Source organism: Balaenoptera musculus, chromosome 5 (assembly GCF_009873245.2).
Source record: "Balaenoptera musculus isolate JJ_BM4_2016_0621 chromosome 5, mBalMus1.pri.v3, whole genome shotgun sequence".
In the NCBI taxonomy this organism is placed as follows: domain Eukaryota; kingdom Metazoa; phylum Chordata; class Mammalia; order Artiodactyla; family Balaenopteridae; genus Balaenoptera; species Balaenoptera musculus.
In genome coordinates, this window is record NC_045789.1 from 32656804 (window position 1) to 32679752 (window position 22949).

The following is a 22949-nucleotide window of genomic DNA, read 5'->3' on the forward strand; positions in this document are numbered from 1 at the left end:
ATGTAAATTGATACAACCACTATGGAGAACAGTATGGAGGTTCCTTAAGAAACTAAAAATAGAACTACCATACGACCCAGCAATCCCACTACTGGGCATATATCCTGAGAAAACCATAATTCAAAAAGAGTCATGTACCACAATGTTCATTGCAGCTCTATTGACAATAGCCAGGACATGGAAGCAACCTAAGTGTCCATCGACAGATGAATGGATAAAGAAGTTGTGACACATATATACAATGGAATATTACTCAGCGATAAAAAGAAATGAAATTGAGTTATTTGTAGTGAGGTGGATGGACCTAGAGTCTGTCATACAGAGTGAAGTAAGTCAGAAAGAGAAAAAGAAATACCGTATGCTAACACATATATATGGAATCTAAAAAAAAAAAATGGTTCTGAAGAACCTAGGGGCAGGACAGGAATAAAGACGCAGACGTAGAGAACAGACTTGAGGACATGGGGCGGGGGAAGGGTAAGCTGGGACAAAGTGAGAGAGTGGCATGGACATATATACACTACCAAATGTAAAACAGATAGCTAATGGGAAGCAGCCACATAGCACAGGGAGATCAGCTTGGGGCTTAGTGACCACCTAGAGTGGTGGGATAGGGAGGGTGGGAGGGAGACACAAGAGGGAGGAGATATGGAGATATATGTATATGTATAGCTGATTCACTTTGTTATAAAGCAGAAACTAACACACCATTGTAAAGCAATTATACTCCAATAAAGATGTTTAAAAAAAATAAAATAAAAAATAAATGGCAAAATAAAACAAACTTCAAATAAACATAACTGAAAGTAATCTACTGACTAGAAGAATAAAGCCCAACGATCTTTAAAAAAAAAAAAGCAACAAAATCCAGACATTTATGTGGTAAAAATCATAATGTCCAATATCTAATCCAAAATTACTAAACAAACAACAAAGTCTGAAATAACCAGCAGACTATCAGTAAATAAAAATAAACCCAGAAATACAGATGATGAAATTAGAAGAAAAAGACATAGTTACAACTATGGTCAGGTATTTTTTTTAAGACAACACTGAAAGGAGAAAAATAGATAATGAAAATTATCAAAACTTATCAATACAAAAAATATTTGAAATGAATAATTCACTTGACAGAATTAACGGCAATAAGGCATTTGATAAAGAAGGATTGGTGAACATAAAGATAATACCATGAAAACAATCCAAAACAAAACATTTCTTACAAATTAGGCAAAAAATAGCATCTCAATGCTCTGTTTGCTTATATCTAAGGTCTAAAATAAATGTAAGATGAATTCTAGAAGAAGAAAAAAATCAGAAAATATATTAAAGAAATAATAGCAAAAAGTTTCATATTTCACCAAAACCATAAACCCACAGAACTGAGAAGTTCAAATAATCTAAAGCAGGCTAAACATGCACACACATACACACACATAAACCCATACCAACATATATTATATTCATTTTCTAAAAATCAGTGACAAGAGTAAATCTTAAAACCAGCAAGAGAAAAAAAAGCCATATTACGTATAGAGGAAGACCACACACTTCTTGTTAGAAACTATGCAAGTCAGTTAAACAAAAGAGTATCTTTAAAAAGCTCAAAGAAGAAAACTGTCACCTTAAAATTTTATAATCAGTAAAACTATTTTTCAAAGCTGAAAGAAGAACAAAGGCTTTTTCAGACAAATTAAAGCTCACAAAAGCCACTGACAGTAAATCGCCATTATAAGAAATAATAAAACAATTCAAATGGAAGGAAAATGATATGAGATGGAAACATGAATCTACACAAAGAAGTATCCTAGAAATGGTGAATACATAGATAAATACAGAGGTAAATACAAAGTATATGATCTTCTTCATTTTTCATTTTTTAAAAATATAAATGAATGAATCAAAAATAATAAAAATGTATCAAAAGGACCATAATATATGAAGAAGTAAAATCTACGAAAATAACAAAACCGAGGACAGGACGGGGAATTGCAGGATTATGTTGGAAAGGTCTTACACTGTACAATTGGTAGACTATGATAAGTTAAAGTTTAAAAAAAAACTAATAAACCAATAGTAGAAATAAGTGAAATACTAAATAATAGGCAATCTAAATCAAAGCAGAGAAAGAGGAAAGAATCAAAGAACAGATGAAAGGAATAGAAAACAAATAGCAAGACAGTAGATTTAAGTCACACAATATCTATACTTATTGATACATTGGATGTAAATTATGTGAACATTCCAATGAAAGGCAGAGATTGACTGACTCAATAAAAAAGCAAGATTCATTTTACAAAATTCAGTATCCTTCTAATAAAAACTCTCAGAAAACAAGAAATAGAAAAGAAATTTCTCAACTTGAAAAAGCGTCTATAAAGTATGTATGAATGCTTTCCCTCTAAAATCAGGAACAAGGCAAAAATGTCTACTCTTGTCATTTCTATTTTAACTATTTATCCTGGAGGTCCTATTTAGTACAATAAGGGAAAAAAGAGAAAAGGCATACAGATTGGATATGAAGAAGTAAAGCTTACAGTCTACATGAACAAGTATGTAGAAAATACTAAAACAGCAAGAACAAAAAAACTAGTAAAACTGATTAGCAAGTTCAGCAAGGTCTTGTTAAAAAGTCAATAAAACTCAACTATATTTCTATACACTAGGAACAAATGATTGGAAATTAACTTTTTAAAAAATGCAACTTAAGATATTACCTAAAAAACATGAAATACTTAAACATACATTTAACAAAATGTATGCATGACCTGTACAATGAAAACCAAAAAACACTGCTGGGAGAAATTAATAAAGACCTAAGTAAATAAAGAGATATCATGGTCACAGATTGGATAATCCAGTATTAGTGAGATGTCAATTATCCTCTAACTGATCTATATGTTAATACAGTACCAAATAAAACCCCAGTAGACTTTTTTGTAGAAAGCAATAAGCTGGTTCTAAAATACATCTAGAAATGCAAAGGACTTAGAAAATCGCAAAGGATTTGAAAAAGAATAGTTGATGGTTTAGACTTCCGGTTTTCAAGACTTACTACAAAGCTACAATAATCAAGACAGTAAAGTATTAGCATAAAAAAAGACAGCTAAGTAACTGAAATCAAATAGAGCCTCAAAGATGCCACAGTAAGGCAATGAATGGAGAAAGAATAGTATTTAAAAAACAAATAGTGCTGGAACACCAGGGTAGACTTATGAAAAACAAAAGATAAAATAAACCTTGATAGTTAGCTCATACCATACACAAAAATTAACTGAAAATGGATCACAGGCCTAAATATAAATGCTAAAAATATAATACTTAGAAGAAAACATGAGTAAATCTTTCTAACCTTGGAATCAGCAAAGATTTCTTAGATAAGACACAAAAATCATGAGAATAATACGAAAAACTGTTAAATTGGAATCCATAATAATTAAATTCCTATGTCCTTCAAAAGCCAGATTAAGAAAACAAAAAGGCAAGACAGAGACCGGGGGGAAAATATTTGTAACTCATACATCCGATATCCATAATATATAAAGAAACTTATAAAGGACTTATAAGTTATAAGGACTTATTATATAGGACTTATATCCATAATATATAAAGAAACTTCAAAACTCAACAATAAGAAAACAAACCAAACAAACAATGGGCAAAAGATTTGAATACACACTTAACAAAAGAAGATACACAAGTGGCCAATAAGCAATGCAAAGATGCTCAGCATCTCTAGGCATTACAAAAATGCAAATTAAAACCAGAACGAGAAACCGCTAGGGACCCACTCAAATGTCTAATATTAAAAAGACCAGCAATACCAGGTGTTAACAGGATGTGGAGTAAGTAGAAAGCTCATACATTGCTTGTAGAAATGTAAAATTGTGCAACTACCTTGGAAAAGAGCTTGGCAGTTTCAGCTGCCATACCAGTTAACAATTTCACTCTTACATATTTATGAAATACACAAAGAATTGTACACCAATATTCATAGCAGCTTGTTCATAATAGCCAAAATCTGGAAACAACCCAAATATTCATCAAGAGATGAATGGGTTAAAAAGTTGTGATATACAAAGGAACACTACTTAGCAATAAATAAGAGGGAACTACTAATACAAAACAACATAGATGAATCTTAAAACATGCTAAGAAGAAACCCAACTCCAAGGAGCACACATTGCATGATTCTATTTACATAAAACCTTAATAAAAACAAATCTATTTGACAGTGACAGAAAAAGATCAGTAGTTGCCCATCAACAGAAACGGGGTGGGGTTAGAGAAGCACAAGGAACTGACTAGGAAAGAGCAGAGAGGTACCTTTTGCTGTGATAGAAATGTTCTATGTCTTGATTGCTGCATTATGCTTTTGTCAAAACTAATTAAAATATGTATACTTTATTGACTCCAACAGTATGTAAATTAACGCAAGTTGATTTTGTTTTCAAAGGAACATAACAGACATTAAATCACTCCCTGAAACCAAACTAGATTAACAATGGCTTAACCTAAAGGTTCCCAAACTTCCTCGATTCATGACACTCTTAGCTTCACAGTAATTTTTTATGGTGTTCCAGACCAAAATAAATATTGAACATTTCTGTTTATTAGTTTGACCCAACCACTTTATATTTTATATTTTAACAATTATATTTTATATGTTAACCTTATAACGTAACAATTTATTAGCCATTTGAAAAACAATGCACAAATGGAAAAAAAATGTTTCCTTCATTATTATATTAGTAAAATTATTTATTAATCGGATGTATATGCGTCTTGGGTACTGCACAAATTCTCAAATTTTGGAATCAGATTTCATAGCTTATCCTCATTTCCTGTTCCACACTGATTTTCACATGGTACTTGCTCTTTACCACAGTAAGCATTAAAAACTTAGCTGTGCAAGGATATGATATCACCAAAAGAAATGCAGAATAAATTAAAGTTGAAACTTGAGCTAGTACTTTGCACAGTGCCCCACATATGACAAGTATACTATGCTTCCCACAAAACTTTAAAATACCCTTTGGACGGACTCCTGTGACTTCCCTATGGTGCCTCTGGTTACTTTCACATACAGTTTAGTAAAGCAAGCTGTAAGCTGCCCCATGCACCACCCACCTATAAATCAAGCTCAACTAACACTGGTTAAGCAGGGAACAGCAAGTAAAGTACCTTGTATCCCATGCCCAATTGATAAATAGCAAAAATCTGAGCTGCATTAAGAGCTTCACTAAAAAGGTAAACTGCAGTCATCTGACCACAGAATACCCTATTAGCATCTGCTGTTTCTGATGAGCCCAGGAAACACTTGTCAAAGGTCTGTGAAAGAAAACAGAAAAGTTTATTAGAGAAAAAACAAAAAATAATCTCCTCCAGAAATAATAACAAACTATACCGGTATAAATATTTTGCCCACTCTAAAATATAATCTGAATAGATTAAAATAATTCATTTAGCATTTCACTTCATTCATTCCCATTTGGTGTAGAGATCAGGAAAGACATCATAGAAAGGAGGTAAGACAAGTTTTCCAAAGCACAATAAACAAAACCTGATGACAAAGTGGATATAGGAAACAGAGCCAGAGAAATCATTATGGACTCTGAAGGATCATACTTGGTCAACCAAAGAACCAGACAGAAGAGCAGGCTTTGGAGCAATGAGGAAAATCATGAGTTAAATGTGGGACATATAATGAATGCATCTTTTCTGTAACTAATATGGATGAAGAAGCAATTGCCAACAGGGTTCTGTATGGTGAGAAGTTAAGACTGTAACTTTTTGTAGACATCAAGATACAAATAATGGGTAAAGTCATGGAGTAGATGCAATCTCTCAAAAGGAATGTGTAAATCAAGAAAAACAGGTGTATGTTTTTCTTCTTCAGACAAAAAATTCCTCTTAATAACATCCAGGTTGCAAAGACCACATTTTAAAAACTCATGTATACAACAAGGAGGAAAAAAAGTATCCATATCTCTTTAAAAGCATCATTTTATACCATGAAACTATTAGGAAGGATGTTGAAAAATATGTATGTGTTGACATTAAGGAATATAAAAAAATTTTTAACATTTGGGTTCTGAAGACAAACCACCTAGATCAAATCACTGCTTCCCACGCTGCTGATTTTGGCAAATTACTTAACCTCTCTGTGCTCAGTTTCACTGGTAAAATGAAGATTACAACAGTACTTATCTTGCAAGGTTGGGGCTTACAGAAAATAAAGGTATTTATTACAATGCCTGGAATACAATAAGTACTCAATAAAGATTAATGTAAGGGGAAAAAAAAGGTTGAAAAGCAGTATACATATCTGATCCCTTTTTTATATTTAAAAAAATTAGAGTTAACATTTATTGAGCACTTATTCTGTACAAGGCACTCTGCTAATGAATTTGTGAACAGTATCTCATTTAATCAACCTTCTGAGATACATACTATTTTACACCCATTTTTAGGTGGAGCAAACTTTGGCCTAATAGACTAAGTAAGGTCATACAGTCAGTAAGGGATTCAAACCTAAGTCTATCTTTTATAACAACCTGGGCTCTTAAGGTCAGCATTTCAAAATATGTAAATATGTATAGAATAAAGTATGAAAGGAGGAGTTAATGGTAAATGAGTGTTACAAGCTTGTATTCATTTTCCTGATCTGTATTTTTCAAGATTTCTATTAAAAATGTAATTGGGGTGGGGGGGGGGGAGAACATTTGAATTTAACTAACCTATGGATCTCTTTTTGAATCTTGAAAATATTATAACATAACAGTTATCTATAGCAGCTATGAATTTTATGGAAAATTTATAAGCATGCATCATCTAACTCATTCATAAAAAATATCAGAAGCCTGTAGTAGAGCTCTCAGGTTTAATTTGATCAATGGACCAATGACACAAATACTTTCAAGATATACCCACTGTTACCTATGAATATTCTCTACCCTTTCCAGAATAATTTTATAACAAGGACTAAGTAATATGTGCCATATTAGCACAGTTCTACTCTCTTAATATATTAACATGCTAGCCAAACTATGATTATAAAAGTCCACCACTGTGGTATTCTAAAATTTATATTAAATATAAAATATATTTTTCTTATTTCACTGTAACATTCTCAAACTACTTACATCACTGGTGTTGACAAACCATGTTATCTCTCCATAGGAAGCAAGCTCACCATTCACATAACATCGAAGCTCACTGTTCTTCCACCGGTTATAAATGTGCACTATAGTTACCATATACCACTGAATAAGCAAAACAGTTAAAAAAAAAAGGATAAAGATAATGATCTTTCCAATAACTCAACCACATTGATAATAACAAGTAAAAATTAAATGCTAAATTACAATTAAACCTAAAAATAAAATAAGACTACATTTATTAAATTCAATATTCTACCTCTGGAACCATATTGATTCAAGGGAACTCTCAACAAATAACAGCTTCCCATGAAATTATTTTTCAAACTTTTTATTATGACAACTTTCAAATATACCCCCAAAAGTAAAAAGTTTAGTACAAACTCTCTCACCATCTCACTTCCACAACTGTCAACATTTTGTCATATCTGTTCTATCTATTTACCTATCTACATATATATAGATGTACATTTTGTTAATAAACAGTTTATTAATCTCTAAATTTTAAGGTACAAAAGAAAATACATATTACTACTACCACTACTAAAATAACTGCCACTGATATTTTCCCCTTCTATTTCCTTTAAACTCTACAAATAACTAAATATTCACTCATTTTATTATCCAAATCAGAGAGGTTAACAATTGTCCAGTGATTTACACTTCATTTTCTAAAACAGTATAAACACAGAGCTATGATTTACCACATATTATGTCAATAACACTAAAGCAAAGCATTCTGAAGGTTAGAATAGCTTGGTAACATAACTATGACTCAGTAAGATCACATACCTTTTGTGGCTTGAAATCAAATTTCACACAGTGTTGAAAGCCTTTTCCTTTTGACTTTACTGATGTTATAATTAAACATCCCCCAACAAAGTGTGCAGAATAACCAAGACCTTTGCTGGTTCTGAAACTATAAAATATAAGTTTTCATTTCATCTCCAAATAGTCTTCTCATTTTCAAAGTAAAGTAACAACACTAAATTACAGAAATACATACCAATACAAATATGGTTTATCTTTATCCACATTGATGTTATTTACAGGATCCATTCTAAGCCAGGTATGAAATGTAAAACCATTCTGGTATGGCCATTTGGCTATAGGAGGTAATGCAATAGCCTAAACGAAAAAGCTTTGAGTTACTGACACAAAATGAAAAATTTTGTTACTGAAATCATGAAAATGAGACCTTACAATGCTATATATACTTCTACTAGATATTATTCTACATCATGATTAAAATATGCAGTAGTCTCTTTATCTGAAAGAAGACTTTAATAACTTCTAAATATTCCAAAATATATAGTAATGATATTAATTTAATTAAACAATGGAAACATTCCAAGTAACCTGTTTCATGCACTGATCATAAGTGCTTCATTTCTTACAATAAACATGTCCAAAGAAATTCCTATTAAAAGAGATAGGTAGTGGGCTTCTCTGGTGGCGCAGTGGTTAAGAATCCACTTGCCAATGCAGGGGACACGGGTTTGATCCGTGGTCTGAGAATATCCCAAATGCCGCGGAGCGGCTAAGCCCGTGTGCCACAACTACTGAGACTGTGCTCTAGAGCCCGTGAGCCACAACTATTGAGCCCACATGCCTAAAGCCCGTGCTCCACAACAAGAGAAGCCACTGCAATGAGAGGCCTGCGCACCACAAAGAAGAGTAGCCCCCACTCCACACAACTAGAGAAACCTTGCCCGTAGAAATGAAGATCCAATGCAGCCAAAATTAAAATAAATTTTAAAAATTTAAAAGTAAAATTTAAAAAAAGAGGTAGGCAGTGATATCAAATTGGAAATTTGTTGATGAAATGCTACATAAGGTAACAGAAGAGAGAAAGAGGGACAAGAAAGGAAAGAAAAAGTTAAGAAAAAGCCTGGAATATAATTTTTTTAACAGCAAATATAAAGCGGAAGAGGATTCATTCATAACTTTTTTCATAACATTTTAAAATTATATTCATAAGTCACTATATAAATGATTTTACCACTTGGCTTAAATTTTTATTTAAAACATCATAGTACATACTGTAAGGGCCCCCAAATCTCCAAAACAAACTTGAGAAAGAAGAACAAAGTTGGAAGACCCATACTCCCAAATTTAAAACATACAACACAAAGATACAGTAATGAACATTTTACCATATTGGCATAAAGATAGAGATAAAGATCAATGGAATAGAACTGAGGGCCCAGAAATAAACCCTTATATTTGTGGTCTTGATTTTCAACAAGAGTGTCAAGGCAGTTCAATGAGGAAAGAATAGTGTTTTCAACAAATTTGCTAAGAAAACTAATATTTACAAGCAAAGGTATGAAGCTGACCACTTCTTTACGTGTCACACAAAAAATTAACCCCAAATCTATGATAGACCTAAATGTGAGAGCTAAAAATATAAAACTCTAATAAGAAAAAATAGGGTTAAATCTTCGTGACACTGAGTTAGATAAATCCTTTTTAATTAGGCAATGAAAGAAAAAATATATGAATTGGACTTCATTAAAATTAAAAACTTTTATGCTTTAAAGGATACCAGCAAGAAAGTGAAAAGACAAGCCAAAAGAATAGGAGAAAATATTTAAAAGTTATTTATCTGATAAGAAACTTATATCCAGAAGAATATATACAGAATTCTTGAGAGGGCAGACAGCAGAAGCAAGAAGAACTACAATCCTGCAGCCTGCGGAACAAAAACCACATTCACAGAAAGATAGACAAGATGAAAAGGCAGAGGGCTATATACGAGATGAAGGAACAAGAAAAAAACCCAGAAAAACAACTAAATGAAGTGGAGATAGGCAACTTTCCAGAAAAAGAATTCAGAATAATGATAGGGAAGATGATCCAGGACCTCGGAAAAAGAATGGAGGCAAATATCGAGAAGATGCAAGAAATGTTTAACAAAGACCTAGAAGAATTAAAGAACAAACAAACAGAGATGAACAATACAATAACTAAAATGAAAACTACACTAGAAGGAATCAATAGCAGAATAACTGAGGCAGAAGAACGGATAAGTGACCTGGAAGACAGAATGGTGGAATTCACTGCTGCGGAACAGACTAAAGAAAAAAGAATGAAAAGAAATGAAGACAGCCTAAGAGACCTCTGGAACAACATTAAATACAAAAACATTCGCATTATAGGGGTCCCAGAAGGAGAAGTAAGAGAGAAAGGACCAGAGAAAATATTTGAAGAGATTATAGTTGAAAACTTCCCTAACATGGGAAATGAAATAGCCACCCACGTCATGGAAGCGCAGCGAGTCCCATACAGGATAAACCCAAGGAGAAACACGCCGAGACACATAGTAATCAAATTGGCAAAAATTGAAGACAAAGAAAAATTACTGAAAGCAACAAGGGAAAAACGACAAATAACATACAAGGGAACTCCCATAAGGTTAACAGCTGATTTCTCAGCAGAAACTCTACAAGCCAGAAGGGAGTGGCATGATATACTTAAAGTGATGAAAGGGAAGAACCTACAACCAAGATTACTCTACCCAGCAAGGAACTCATTCAGATTCAATGGAAAATCAAAAGCTTTACAGACAAGCAAAAGCTAAGAGAATTCAGCACCACCAAACCAGCTGTACAACAAATGCTAAAGGAACTTCTCTAAGTGCGAAACACAAGAGAAGAAAAGGACCTACAAAAACAAACCCAAAACAATTAAGAAAATGGTCATAGGAAGATACATATCGATAATTACCTTAAATGTGAATGGATTAAATGCTCCAAGCAAAAGACACAGGCTTGCTGAATGGATACAAAAACAAGACCCATATATATGCTGTCTACAAGAGACCCACTTCAGACCTAGGGACACATACAGACTGAAAGTGAGGGGATGGAAAAAGATATTACATGCAAATGGAAATCAAAAGAAACCTGGAGTAGCAGTACTCATATCAGATAAAATAGACTTTAAGATAAAGAATGTTACAAGAGACAAGGAAGGCCACTACATAATGATCAAGGGATCAATCCAAGAAGAAGATATAACAGTTATAAATATATATGCACCCAACATAGGAGCACCTCAATATACAAGGCAACTGCTAACAGCTATAAAAGAGAAATCGACACTAACACAAGAATAGTGGGGGAGTTTAACACCTCACTTACACCAATGGACAGATCATCCAAAATGAAAATAAATAAGGAAACAGAAGCTTTAAATGATACAATAGACCAGATAGACTTAAATGATATTTATAGGACATTCCATCCAAAAACAGCAGATTACACTTTCTTCTCAAGTGTGCACAGAACATTCTCCAGGATAGGTCACACATCTTGGGTCTCAAATCAAGGCTCAGTAAATTTAAGAAAACTGAAATCATATCAAGCATCTTTTCTGACCACAACGCTATGAGATTAGAAATGAATTACAGGGAAAAAACGTAAAAAACACAAACGCATGGAGGCTAAACAATACGCTTCTAAATAACCAAGAGATCACTGAAGAAATCAAAGAGGAAGTCAAAAAATACCTACAGGGCTTCCCTGGTGGTGCAGTGGTTGAGAATCTACCTGCCAATGCAGGGGACACGGGTTCGAGCCCTGGTCTGGGAGGATCCCACATGCCGTGGAGCAACTAGCCCCGTGAGCCACAACTACTGAGCCTGCACGTCTGGAGCCTGTGCTCCACAATAAGAGAGGCCGCAATAGTGAGAGGCCGGCGCACCACGATGAAGAGTGGCCCCCACTTGCTGCAACTAGAGAAAGCCCTCACACAGAAATGAAGACCCAACACAGCCAAAAATAAATAAATAAATAAATATTTATAAAATAAATAAAAAATAAAAAACCTACAGACAAATGACAATGAAAACATGACGATCCAAAACCTATGGGATGCAGCAAAAGCAGTTCTAAGATCGAAGTTTATAGCAATAAAATCCTACCTCAAGAAACAAGAAACATCTCAAATAAACAACCTAACCTTACACCTAAAGCAATTAGAGAAAGAAGAACAAAAAAAAAACCCAAAGTTAGCAGAAGGAAAGAAATCATAAAGGGCAGATCAGAAATAAATGAAAAAGAAATGAAGGAAACAATTGCAAACATCAATAAAACTAAAAGCTGCTTCTTTGAGAAGATAAACAAAATTGATAAAACATTAGCCAGACTCATCAAGAAAAAAAGGAAGACTCAAATCAATAAAATGAGAAATGAAAAAGGAGAAGTAACAACTGACACTGCAGAAATACAAAGGATCATGAGAGATTACTACAAGCAACTCTATGCCAATAAAATGGACAACCTGGAAGAAATGGACAAATTCTTAGAAAAGCACAACCTTCCAAGACTCAACCAGGAAGGAATAGAAAATATACACAGACCAATCACAAGCACTGAAATTGAGACTGTGATAAAAATCTTTCAACAAACAAAAGCCCAGGACCACATGGCTTCACAGGTGAATTCTATCAAACATTAAGAGAAGAGCTAACACCTATCCTTCTCAAACTCTTCCAAAATATAGCAGAGGGAGGAACACTCCCAAACTCATTCTACGAGGCCACCATCACCCTGATACCAAAACCAGACAAAGATGTCACAAAGAAGGAAAACTACAGTCCAATATCACTCATGAACATAAATGCAAAAATCCTCAACAAAATACTAGCAAACAGAATCCAACAGCACATTAAACGGATCACACACCATGATCAAGTTGGGTTTATCCCACGAATGCAAGGATTCTTCAGTATAATCAAATGAATCAATGTGATACACCATATTAACAAATTGAAGAATAAAAAAAATATGATGACCTCAATAGATGCAGAAAAAGCTTTTGACAAAATTCAACACCCATTTATGATAAAAACCTTCCAGAAAGTGGGCATAGAGGGAACCTACCTCCACATAATAAAGGCCATATAAGACAAACCCACAGCAAACATCATTCTCAATGGTGAAAAACTGAAACCATTTCCTCTAACATCAGGAAGAAGACAAGGATGTCCACTCTCACCACTATTATTCAACATACTTTTGGAAGTCCTAGCCATGGCAATCAGAGAAGAAAAAGAAATAAAAGGAATACAAATTGGAAAAGAAGAGGTAAAACTGTCACTGTTTGCAGATGACATGATACTATACATAGAGAATCCTAAAGATGCCACCAGAAAACTACTAGAGCTAATCAATGAATTTAGTAAAGTTGCAGGACACAAAATTCATGCACAGAAATCTCTTGCATTCCTATACACTCATGATGAAAAATCTGAAAGAGAAATTAAGGGAACACTCCCATTTACCACTGCAACAAAAAGAATAAAATACCTAGGAATAAACCTACCTAGGGAGACAAAAGACCTGTATGCAGAAAACTATAAGACACTGATGAAAGAAATTAAAGATGATACCAACAGATGGAGAGATATACCATGTTCTTGGATTGGAAGAATCAATATTTTGAAAATGACTATACTACCCAAAGCAATCTACAGATTCAATGCAATCCCTGTCAAATAACCAATGGTATTTTTTACAGAACTAGAACAAAAAATCTTAAAATTTCTTTGGAGACACAAAAGACCCCGAATAGCCAAAGCAGTGTTGAGGCAAAAAAACGGAGTTGGAGGAATCAGACTCCCTGACTTCAGACTATACTACCAAGCTACAGTAATCAAGACAATATGGTACTGGCACAAAAACAGAAACATAGATCAATGGAACAAGACAGAAAGCCCAGAGATAAACCCACGCACCTATGGTCAACTAATCTATGACAAAGGAGACAAGGATATACAATGGAGAAAAGACAGTCTCTTCAATAAGTGGTGCTGGGAAAACTGGACAGCTACATGTAAAAGAATGAAATTAGAACACTCCCTAACACCATACACAAAAATAAACTCAAAATGGATTAGAGACCCAAATGTAAGACCGGACACTATAAAACTCTTAGAGAAAAACATAGGAAGAACACTCTTTGACATAAATCACAGCAAGATCTTTTTTGATCCACCTCCTAGAGTAATGGAAATAAAAACAAAACTAAACTAATGGGACCTAATGAAACTTCAAAGCTTTTGCACAGCAAAGGAAACCATAAACAAGACGAAAAGATAACCCTCAGAATGGGAGAAAATATTTGCAAACAAATCAACGGATAAAGGATTAATCTCCAAAGTATATAAACAGCTCATGCAGCTCAATATTAAAGAAACAAACAACCCAATCCAAAAATGGGCAGAAGACCTAAATAGACATTTCTCCAAAGAAGACATACAGATGGCCAAGAAGCACAAGAGAAGATGCTCAACATCACTAATTATTAGAGAAATGCAAATCAAAACTACAATGAGGTATCACCTCACACCAGTTAGAATGGGCATCATCAGAAAATCTGCAAACAACAAATGCTGGAGAGAGTGTGGAGAAAAGGGAACCCTCTTGCACTGTTCATGGGAATGTAAATTGATACAGCCACTATGGAGAACAGTATGGAGGTTCCTTAAAAAACCAAAAATAGAATTACCATATGATCCAGCAATCCCACTACTGGGCATATACCCAGAGAAAACCATAATTCAAAAAGAGTCAAGTACCACAATGTTCATTGCAGCTCTATCTACAATGCCAGGACATGGAAGCAACCTACGTGTCCATCGACAGATGAATGGAAAAAGAAGTTGTGGTACATATATACAATGGAATATTACTCAGCCATAAAAAGGAACGAAATTGGGTCATTTGTTGAAACGTGGATGGATGTAGAGACTGTCATACAGAGTGAAGTAAGTCAGAAAGAGAAAAGCAAATATTGTATATTAACGCATGCATGTGTAACCTAGAAAAATGGTACAGATGAACCGGTTTGCAGGGCAGAAGCTGAGACACAGATGTAGAGAACAAACATATGAACACCAAGGGGGGAAAGCCGCAGCGGGGTGGGGATGGTGGTGTCCTGAATTGGGCAATTGGGATTGACATGTATACACTGGTGTGTATAAAATTGATGACTAATAAGAACCTGCTGTATAAAAAAATAAATAAAATTAAATTGAATTTTTTTTTAAAAAAGAACTCTTACAATTCAATAATAAATAGAAAAATGCAATTTTTAAATGGGCAAAAGATCTGAACGAACATGTCTCCGAAGAAGATAGGCAAATGGCCATAAGGACATGGAATGATGCTCAGCATCATCAGTCACGAAGGAAATGCATATCAAAACCACAATGAGATTTTACTTAACACCCACTAGGATGGCTATAATCAAACAGACAGACATTAACAAGTGTTGGCAAGCAAGTGGAGAAACTTGAATCCTCCCAAATTGCTGATGGGATTATAAAATAAATATAGCCACTTTGGAAAACAAACTGGGAGTCCCTCAAATGGCTGAACATAGACAATATGACTCAGCAATTCCACTCCTTCATTTCCAAGAGAAATGAAAACATAAGTCCACATAAAAACTTGCACATAAAAGCCCATAAAGCATTCCCAAAAAGTGGAATCAACTCAAATATCCACTAATTAAAGAATAATTAAACAAAATATGCTATATTCTTTCAATATTAGTCAGCCATTAAAAGTAATGAAGCAGTGATACACACTACAACATGAATCGATCTTGAAAACAGTAGTGGTAAGTAGAAAAGCCAATCACAAAAGTCCAGACATCAGATGATTCCACGTGCATGAATTGTCCAGAATAGACAAATCCATATAGACAGAAAGTAGAACAGCAGTTGCCTAGGCCTGGGAGTTTGCAGTGAAATGTGCAATGACTGCTAAGGAGTGCAGGGTTTCTTCTGGGCGTGATGAAAAGTTCTAAAATTGATTGTGATAATGGTTGCACAGCTTGGTGAACACACTTAACCATTCACTGCACACTTTAAATGAATGAATCACATGATATGGGGATTATAACTCAATAAAGCTGTTAAAAAAAGATCATACTACAAAGTTTTCGTTTTCTTGTTATTTATAATTTACAATAATTATTGTTAGTTATAATTTACAATTTCTTGTTATTATAATTTACGTAGGCATTTATGTCGACATCATACATACACATATATTCTTTTATATGTATAAGATATTCCATAAAAAATGAAAAAATCATTGAGCCAAATTTATGTAATAACACAATTGAGACTTCAAGAGGCTGATTTAAAATGAATGTTGGGGACTTCCCTGGTGGCGCAGTGGTTAAGACTGCAAGTTCCCAATGCAGGGGGCCCGGTTCAATCCCTGGCCAGGGAATTAGATCCCACATGCATGACGCAACTAAGAGTTCGCATGCCACAACTAAGGAACCAGCGAGCCGCAACTAAGGAGCCTGACTGCCGCAACTAAGGATCCCACGTGCCGCAACTAAGAAGCCCACCTGCCACAACTAAGAGCCAGCGCAACCAAATAAACAAATAAAATAAAGTAAAATAAAATGAATGTTGCACTAAGAAAAAAAAATAAAAGAATACATATTCACTGTATACATACGCTCTCTCTCACTGAAACATGAGAGTAGAGGATGTGAAAGCTTTGTAAAAATAATTTACCTATAAATACTTTAACTTCCCTTTAAAAGCTATGTTAGAGGGAAAAAATGAGTCACTGAATATATTTAAAACACCTTTTCTCTGAAAGTTCCAAAAGCTGTGTAGTTGAACTACCCCACTTTCAAGATACATATAAGTAAATGGAATGAACACATTACAATCTCAAAGAATTATAAATAATAAAGTTATAACACGCGTGAAAAAGAGATTAATCTCATGAGAATACTTTACTTTTTAAAGGGAACCCTCTTGCACTGTTGGTGGGAATGTAAATAGATACAGCCACTATGGAGAACAGTATGGAGGTTCCTTAAAAAACTAAAAATAGAACTACCATAAGACCCAGCAATCCCACTACTGGGCATATATCCTGAGAAAACCATATTTAAAAAAGAGACATGTCCCACAATGTTCACTGCAGCACTATTTACAACAGTCAGGACATGGAAGCAACCTAAGTGTCCATCGAAAGATGAATGGATAAAGTAGATGTCACACATATATACAATGGAATATTACTCAGCGATAAAAAGAAATGAAATTGAGTTATTTGTAGTGAGGTGGATGGACCTAGAGTCTGTCACACAGAGTGAAGTAAGTCAGAAAGAGAAAAACAAATACCATATGCTAACACATATATATGGAATCTAAAAAAAAAAAAAGGTTCTGAAGAACCTAGGGGCAGGACAGAAATAAAGACACAGACATAGAGAATGGACTTGAGGACACAGGGAGGGGGAAGGGTAAGCTGGGACGAAGTGAGAGAGTAGCACTGACATATATACACTACCAAATGTAAAATAGATAGCTAGTGGGAAGCAGCCACATAGCACAGGGAGATCAGCTTGGGGCTTAGTGACCACCTAGAGGGGTGGGATAGGGAGGGTGGGAGGGAGGCATAAGAGGGAGGGGATATGGGGGTATATGTATACATATAGCTGATTCACTTTGCTATAAAGCAGAAACTAACACAACATTGTAAAGCAATTATACTCCAATAAAGGTGTTAAAAAAAACCTATATATTTAAATATATATATTTTTAAAGGGTGGATCTGGATAAGTTTTTTCTTATTTATTTATTTATTATTATTTATTTATTTATGACTGCATTGGGTCTTCGTTGCTGCGCATGGGCTTTCTCTAGTTGCAGCAAGCGGAGGCTACTCTTCATTGTGGTGCGCGGGCTTCTCATTGCAGTGTCTTCTCTTGTTGCAGAGCACAGGCTACAGGCACGCGGGTTTGGTAGTTGTGGCACATGGGCTCAGTAGCTATGGCTTGCGGGCTCTAGAGCGCAGGCTCAGTAGTTGTGGCGCATGGGCTTAGTGGCTCTGCGGCATGTGGGATCTTCCCACACCAGGGCTCGAACCTGTGTCACCTGGCAGGCAGATTCTTAACCACTGCACCACCAGGGAAGTCCCAAGAATACTTCTTTATGTTGGAGACAAACGATAAGCTCAATGCCAACAGAGTACAATTATTCTAGAAAGCTTCAAATCTAAAATGGTTATTAAGGAAAAATTATATAGAAAAAAATAATATGAGCAATAGAACTTTCCAAAGAAAACTGTGTATTTTGTGTGAAGTATTCAAATATCACAAATATCCTTTCAAAACACTCTCTTCTTTCTGCAGGTATTGCCTGGCTATATAGGGGCCACAAGCAAGTAGGATATTATGAGAACAAAAGTGAAAAATGAATAAAAGGTAACCTCAGAAGAAGAATAGGCTGAAATATCTTCAGAAAATGTATGCTTGTAACAGGCAAACCAATGTAATAATGAGGAGGTAAAAAAGCTTCCATAAATAACACATATACATTATATAATGTAATCCTATAATATTTTGAAACATTACAGATATTACTGCCATACGTAACTGTCTTATTTATAAACTGATCAACAGATTACAAGAATGCTGAGATTGATATTATATGGAAACACACAGGTTAGAAAAACTTGCCTAGAAAGTTTCCAAGAGTAACTCTCAGGTGCAAAAGAAACAGGAATCAGGAAATGTAAGGCTAAAGAAAGATTTTCAGAAAGATAAAACTGAAAGTGTTACACATAAGTTTCTTTTTTTTTTTTTTTTTAATCTTTATTGGAGTATAATCGCTTTACAATGGTGTGTTAGTTTCTGCTGTATAACAAAATGAATCAGCTATACGTATACATATATCCCCATATCCCCTCCCTCTTGTGTCTCCCTCCCACCCTCCCTATCCCACCCCTCTAGGTGGTCACAAAGCACCGAGCTGATCTCCCTGTGCTATGTGGCTGCTTCCCACTAGCTACCTATTTTACATTTGGTAGTGTATATATGTCCATGCCACTCTCTCACTTCGTCCCAGCTTACCCTTCCCCCTCCCCATGTCCTCAAGTCCATAAATTTCTATTTGAGAATGCAGAGATAAAATTCATAAGACAAAATGGCTTATGTTGAAAAGAATTGGGTTCTTATTCCACTGAGGCCCCAAGGGGTGAGTGGACAGCTTTCTTAACTTCTTAGAGCCTCTATTTCTTCACCTCTAAAACAGTCAGGAAAAAGTAACATGCACAATTGCTGTAAAGATTAAGTTAGGCTGCGCAAAGAAGTTTCTACCTAACACAGAACCTGTCAGGAGTGTTTACAGGGCCATACTTTCAGGAAGCAAAAGAAAGAAAAAAGAACTTCAAGTGATTTTCTCATTAAGATTTACTTACTGCAGCACTCTTTCCTGGAAAGTTGAAAAAGGCATCGGGACCATACTTCTGTGGCATGTGCTTTAACACAGACAGCAACTTTCCAGCATGTGGAGGCTATGAAAATAATCAACAATTCATTAACCACATTATTCACCATAAAACAAAAAAACCTACTTTTAGTACAGACATACTTTAATATACCCCCAAATAACTAAATAATTCTGTAAGCTAAAAAGCATATAAAATAACCAAAGGAAGTTTATTTTCAACTACCTTAAAGAAATAAACAATGCACTCTATGCCACTTTTTTTTATGAGGCGTTGGATAAATATGAGCCAACAGCATTTGACACATAACTCTTCTCCACACTACAGCAAAAATGACCTTTTAAAATTACGAACTACATCAACCCACTACCCATCCCTTTTTAAAGCACTTTTTAATTTCACCAAAAAATAATGCTTGCCAAGTCCCACTGTTAAAGGCACTTTAAAAACAATAAAATATTTTAGCCTCATAACTACACTAGGGGTTATTCTCACTCCATTTTACAGAGGAGGAATCTGAGGCAGAGGAACACGTCCAAGGTCATACAGGTAGTAAGTGACAAGGATAGGATCAGAACTCGGTCTGACTCCAGAGTCCATGCTTTTAATTACTACACTTTCACTGTTACATTATTCTATCTCTCCTATAGCTTCCCACTGTTTTTAAAATAAAGACCAAAATCCCTAACATGGCCCACAAGATACTTTACATATCTCCTTAACCTCTTTTGCCTCTCTCTGCACTCTATCTACAATGCCTTCTCTGTCTTCTTCCCATAATAGGGCCTGAGCACAAGCTATTCCTTCTGCTTAAAATGTTCTCACTAGGCCTATTCCCCCCTCCCCACCCTCCTCCGCCTTAACTAAATAAATCTTACCCATCCATTGAAGTTCATCTTAATGGTCACTTCTCAGGGCAGTCTTCCCTGACCTCTAAGAATGGATCAAATCTCCCTATCACATTTCATTCTACAATATATCTCTACTATACAGCATGTATAGAAGTTGTAACATTACATTTATTTGATTAATGCCTCTGACCCACAAGTCTCCTCTAATACATTAAACAACCAACAGCTAAAACGAAAAGGCACATTTACATTTAGGAAAAGCAAAGGACAATCAGATATAACTTATCATTTCAATCAGTTTACAAGCAAATAAGATAAAGTGTAGTACATTCCTCTTAAAAGTTAAAAGTTCAAAACAGTGTCAAACTACAAGTGAAATCACTGGCTTGCCTTCATCTTATCTGGTAGCTGCTCTAAATTATCATTAATAACTATCTAAAAGAGTTTGGCAATCTTTTACCTAAATGTTAAGTGGAAAGCTTCATTCATAAGTGATCAAGAAATTTTCAATTAACCACACTGTTCAATTACAAAAGTGTAATAACAAGTTACTACAATCACAATGATTTTTTAAAATAAATTCTAAAATGAAATCACCAAAAATAATATGCAGTCAAAAATAAAAATATAACTTTGTAGCATTTCTAGAGAAATCAATCCTCAAAATTTCCTTTTCTATAAACCAATCAAAAAGAATACATTAAGACAAGCACTTAATCCACAGATACTGCTAGGGGATTGTATACTAAGAAAGTCTTTCAGAAAATAATTCAAGAGTCTTTAAAAATGTTCACCCATTGATACACTATTTCCACATATAAAAATCTGTGCTAAAGTAATAATCAAAAAAGCAGACACAGATTTAGATACAGGGATTTTTCACTGCACTGATATGCTAGCAAAAGCTACATAAGCTCTGAGCAAGGCCCTGCTCTTGTTTTATTAATAGTTCATTATTTTTTTCCCTCCCATAAGCAGCTACATTAACATGCTTAATCTTTTTATATGTGTTCCTTTAAAAATGTGTTTCTGTGTGACTATACTTAAAAGTTAAATGATGTTGGGTTAGATATATCATTCTATTTCTTACTTTCTTCCTGCTTTTTGGTATCTATTCTTATTACTCTGTTCATTGATTCTAACTGCTATATAATAATCTATTCTATACATCCAATACATTTTACCTATCTATTCTCCTAATGATAAACACATGTTGACAATTCACTGCCATCAAAAATAATGCTTCAGTGAACATTCTCATACATATTTCCTTACAGAACTATGTGAGAATTTCTTGGAACATGCACTCAGGAGCAAACTACTAATTCACTGGATATGGGTATAATTTAAGTGACTAACTAGTACTAGATTACTCTTGAGGTTGGCTCCATTGGTGTTCATTCCAAGCAGTAGCACACAGCTTTAAAATAACTCTATCCCTCCAATTATACTTGCTATTATCCAACTCTATAATTCTTGATACTAATGATGTAAGGTGACATATAAATACTGCTTTCATTTGAACATCTCTAATTATTAGTGATTTAATGTTTATTTGATTGTGGGGTTTCTATCTCTGTAAACAGATATCTGTTCATATCCTTTCCTATTTTCTTATAGTTTTCTATATTCACCAATATAACAAAAAATGTTCTAATTACATATTCAGAATAAATAAATTATTTGAATATAAATAAAAACCAAAATCAAACCAGTATACTTCTTCTGGACATGACACAGCAACAGGACCTACACTTTCCAACTCACCATAATCAACTTGAAAACTGGACAAAATGTATGAAACTAAAACTGTTTTCAGACTAGCTCAAGACTGTGATCCTTGAGAAAGGGAAACAAAATGAGTCATGAGATTACCCAGACTTTCTACCTGCAGTCAATTTCCTTATCACATATCATTGCACAGGGAGAAGGAAACCAAATAGAACTTGAAATTCTCATTGAGTTGATGAGGCAGAAATTAGAGGATGGGTAGTCTGAGGTGGACAGAACCTTCAGGGCAGAGTACTACAGAGGAAGGACCTATGCAGAGAAGAAACTCCAGAAATCTGCACTGACCTTTGGCATAATACCAAACTGTTCATTTCTACCTTAAAACTCAACAAGGTGGGGTGGCCAAGATTTTGACAGCCATAAGTCAAAGAATTCCCAGAGCAAATATAGAGCCAGGAATTGCTGAGACCCTACTAGGCACTATGGAGAGACCACAGTCTTGCTTGCCTCATGTCTGAGACTTAGGGTCACTCACAGAGACGCTAGAGAAGTCAGGCCAGAATAAGGCTGCCCTAACAATAATAAGCCCTAGAGTAACAGCCTAGATTGGCTGACCAAAAAAACTTTTAAACTAGCCTGAAAGAATAAAGTTAATCCACAAGTAACTTACCTTCCTGCAAAAGCAGTCTAACAATCTTAAAAGAACTATGACAGAATCCAGCACTCAACAGGGAATAACTCACTATGACTAACATCACTATGTCTAAAATCACTAGTATAAAACAGGAAAATATGACCTACAAGTAAAAGCAGAATGAGTGAGCAAAAAACTGATCTAGAAAATGACAGAGATGACAGAATTAGTGGATGAGAACATTAAAGCAACTATTAATATGCTACATATTCTCAATGATTTAAAGGAAAACAAG

At 34.7% G+C, this 22949-nt stretch overlaps 1 protein-coding gene across 4 annotated transcripts in view; it reads right to left on the reverse strand.

Annotated features, from left to right (window-relative positions):
* LRBA (LPS responsive beige-like anchor protein) overlaps positions 1-22949 on the reverse strand; it is a 745100-nt gene that overhangs the window by 638711 nt on the left and 83440 nt on the right. For all 4 annotated transcript variants that reach the window (XM_036852028.1, XM_036852030.1, XM_036852029.1 and 1 more), the window contains exons 5-9: positions 19409-19504; positions 8167-8288; positions 7953-8079; positions 7146-7265; positions 5185-5331 (exon numbers count right to left, since the gene is read on the reverse strand). In XM_036852028.1, coding sequence (XP_036707923.1) covers positions 5185-5331; positions 7146-7265; positions 7953-8079; positions 8167-8288; positions 19409-19504 — 612 coding nt within the window. The remainder of the gene's footprint in view (positions 1-5184; positions 5332-7145; positions 7266-7952; positions 8080-8166; positions 8289-19408; positions 19505-22949) is intronic.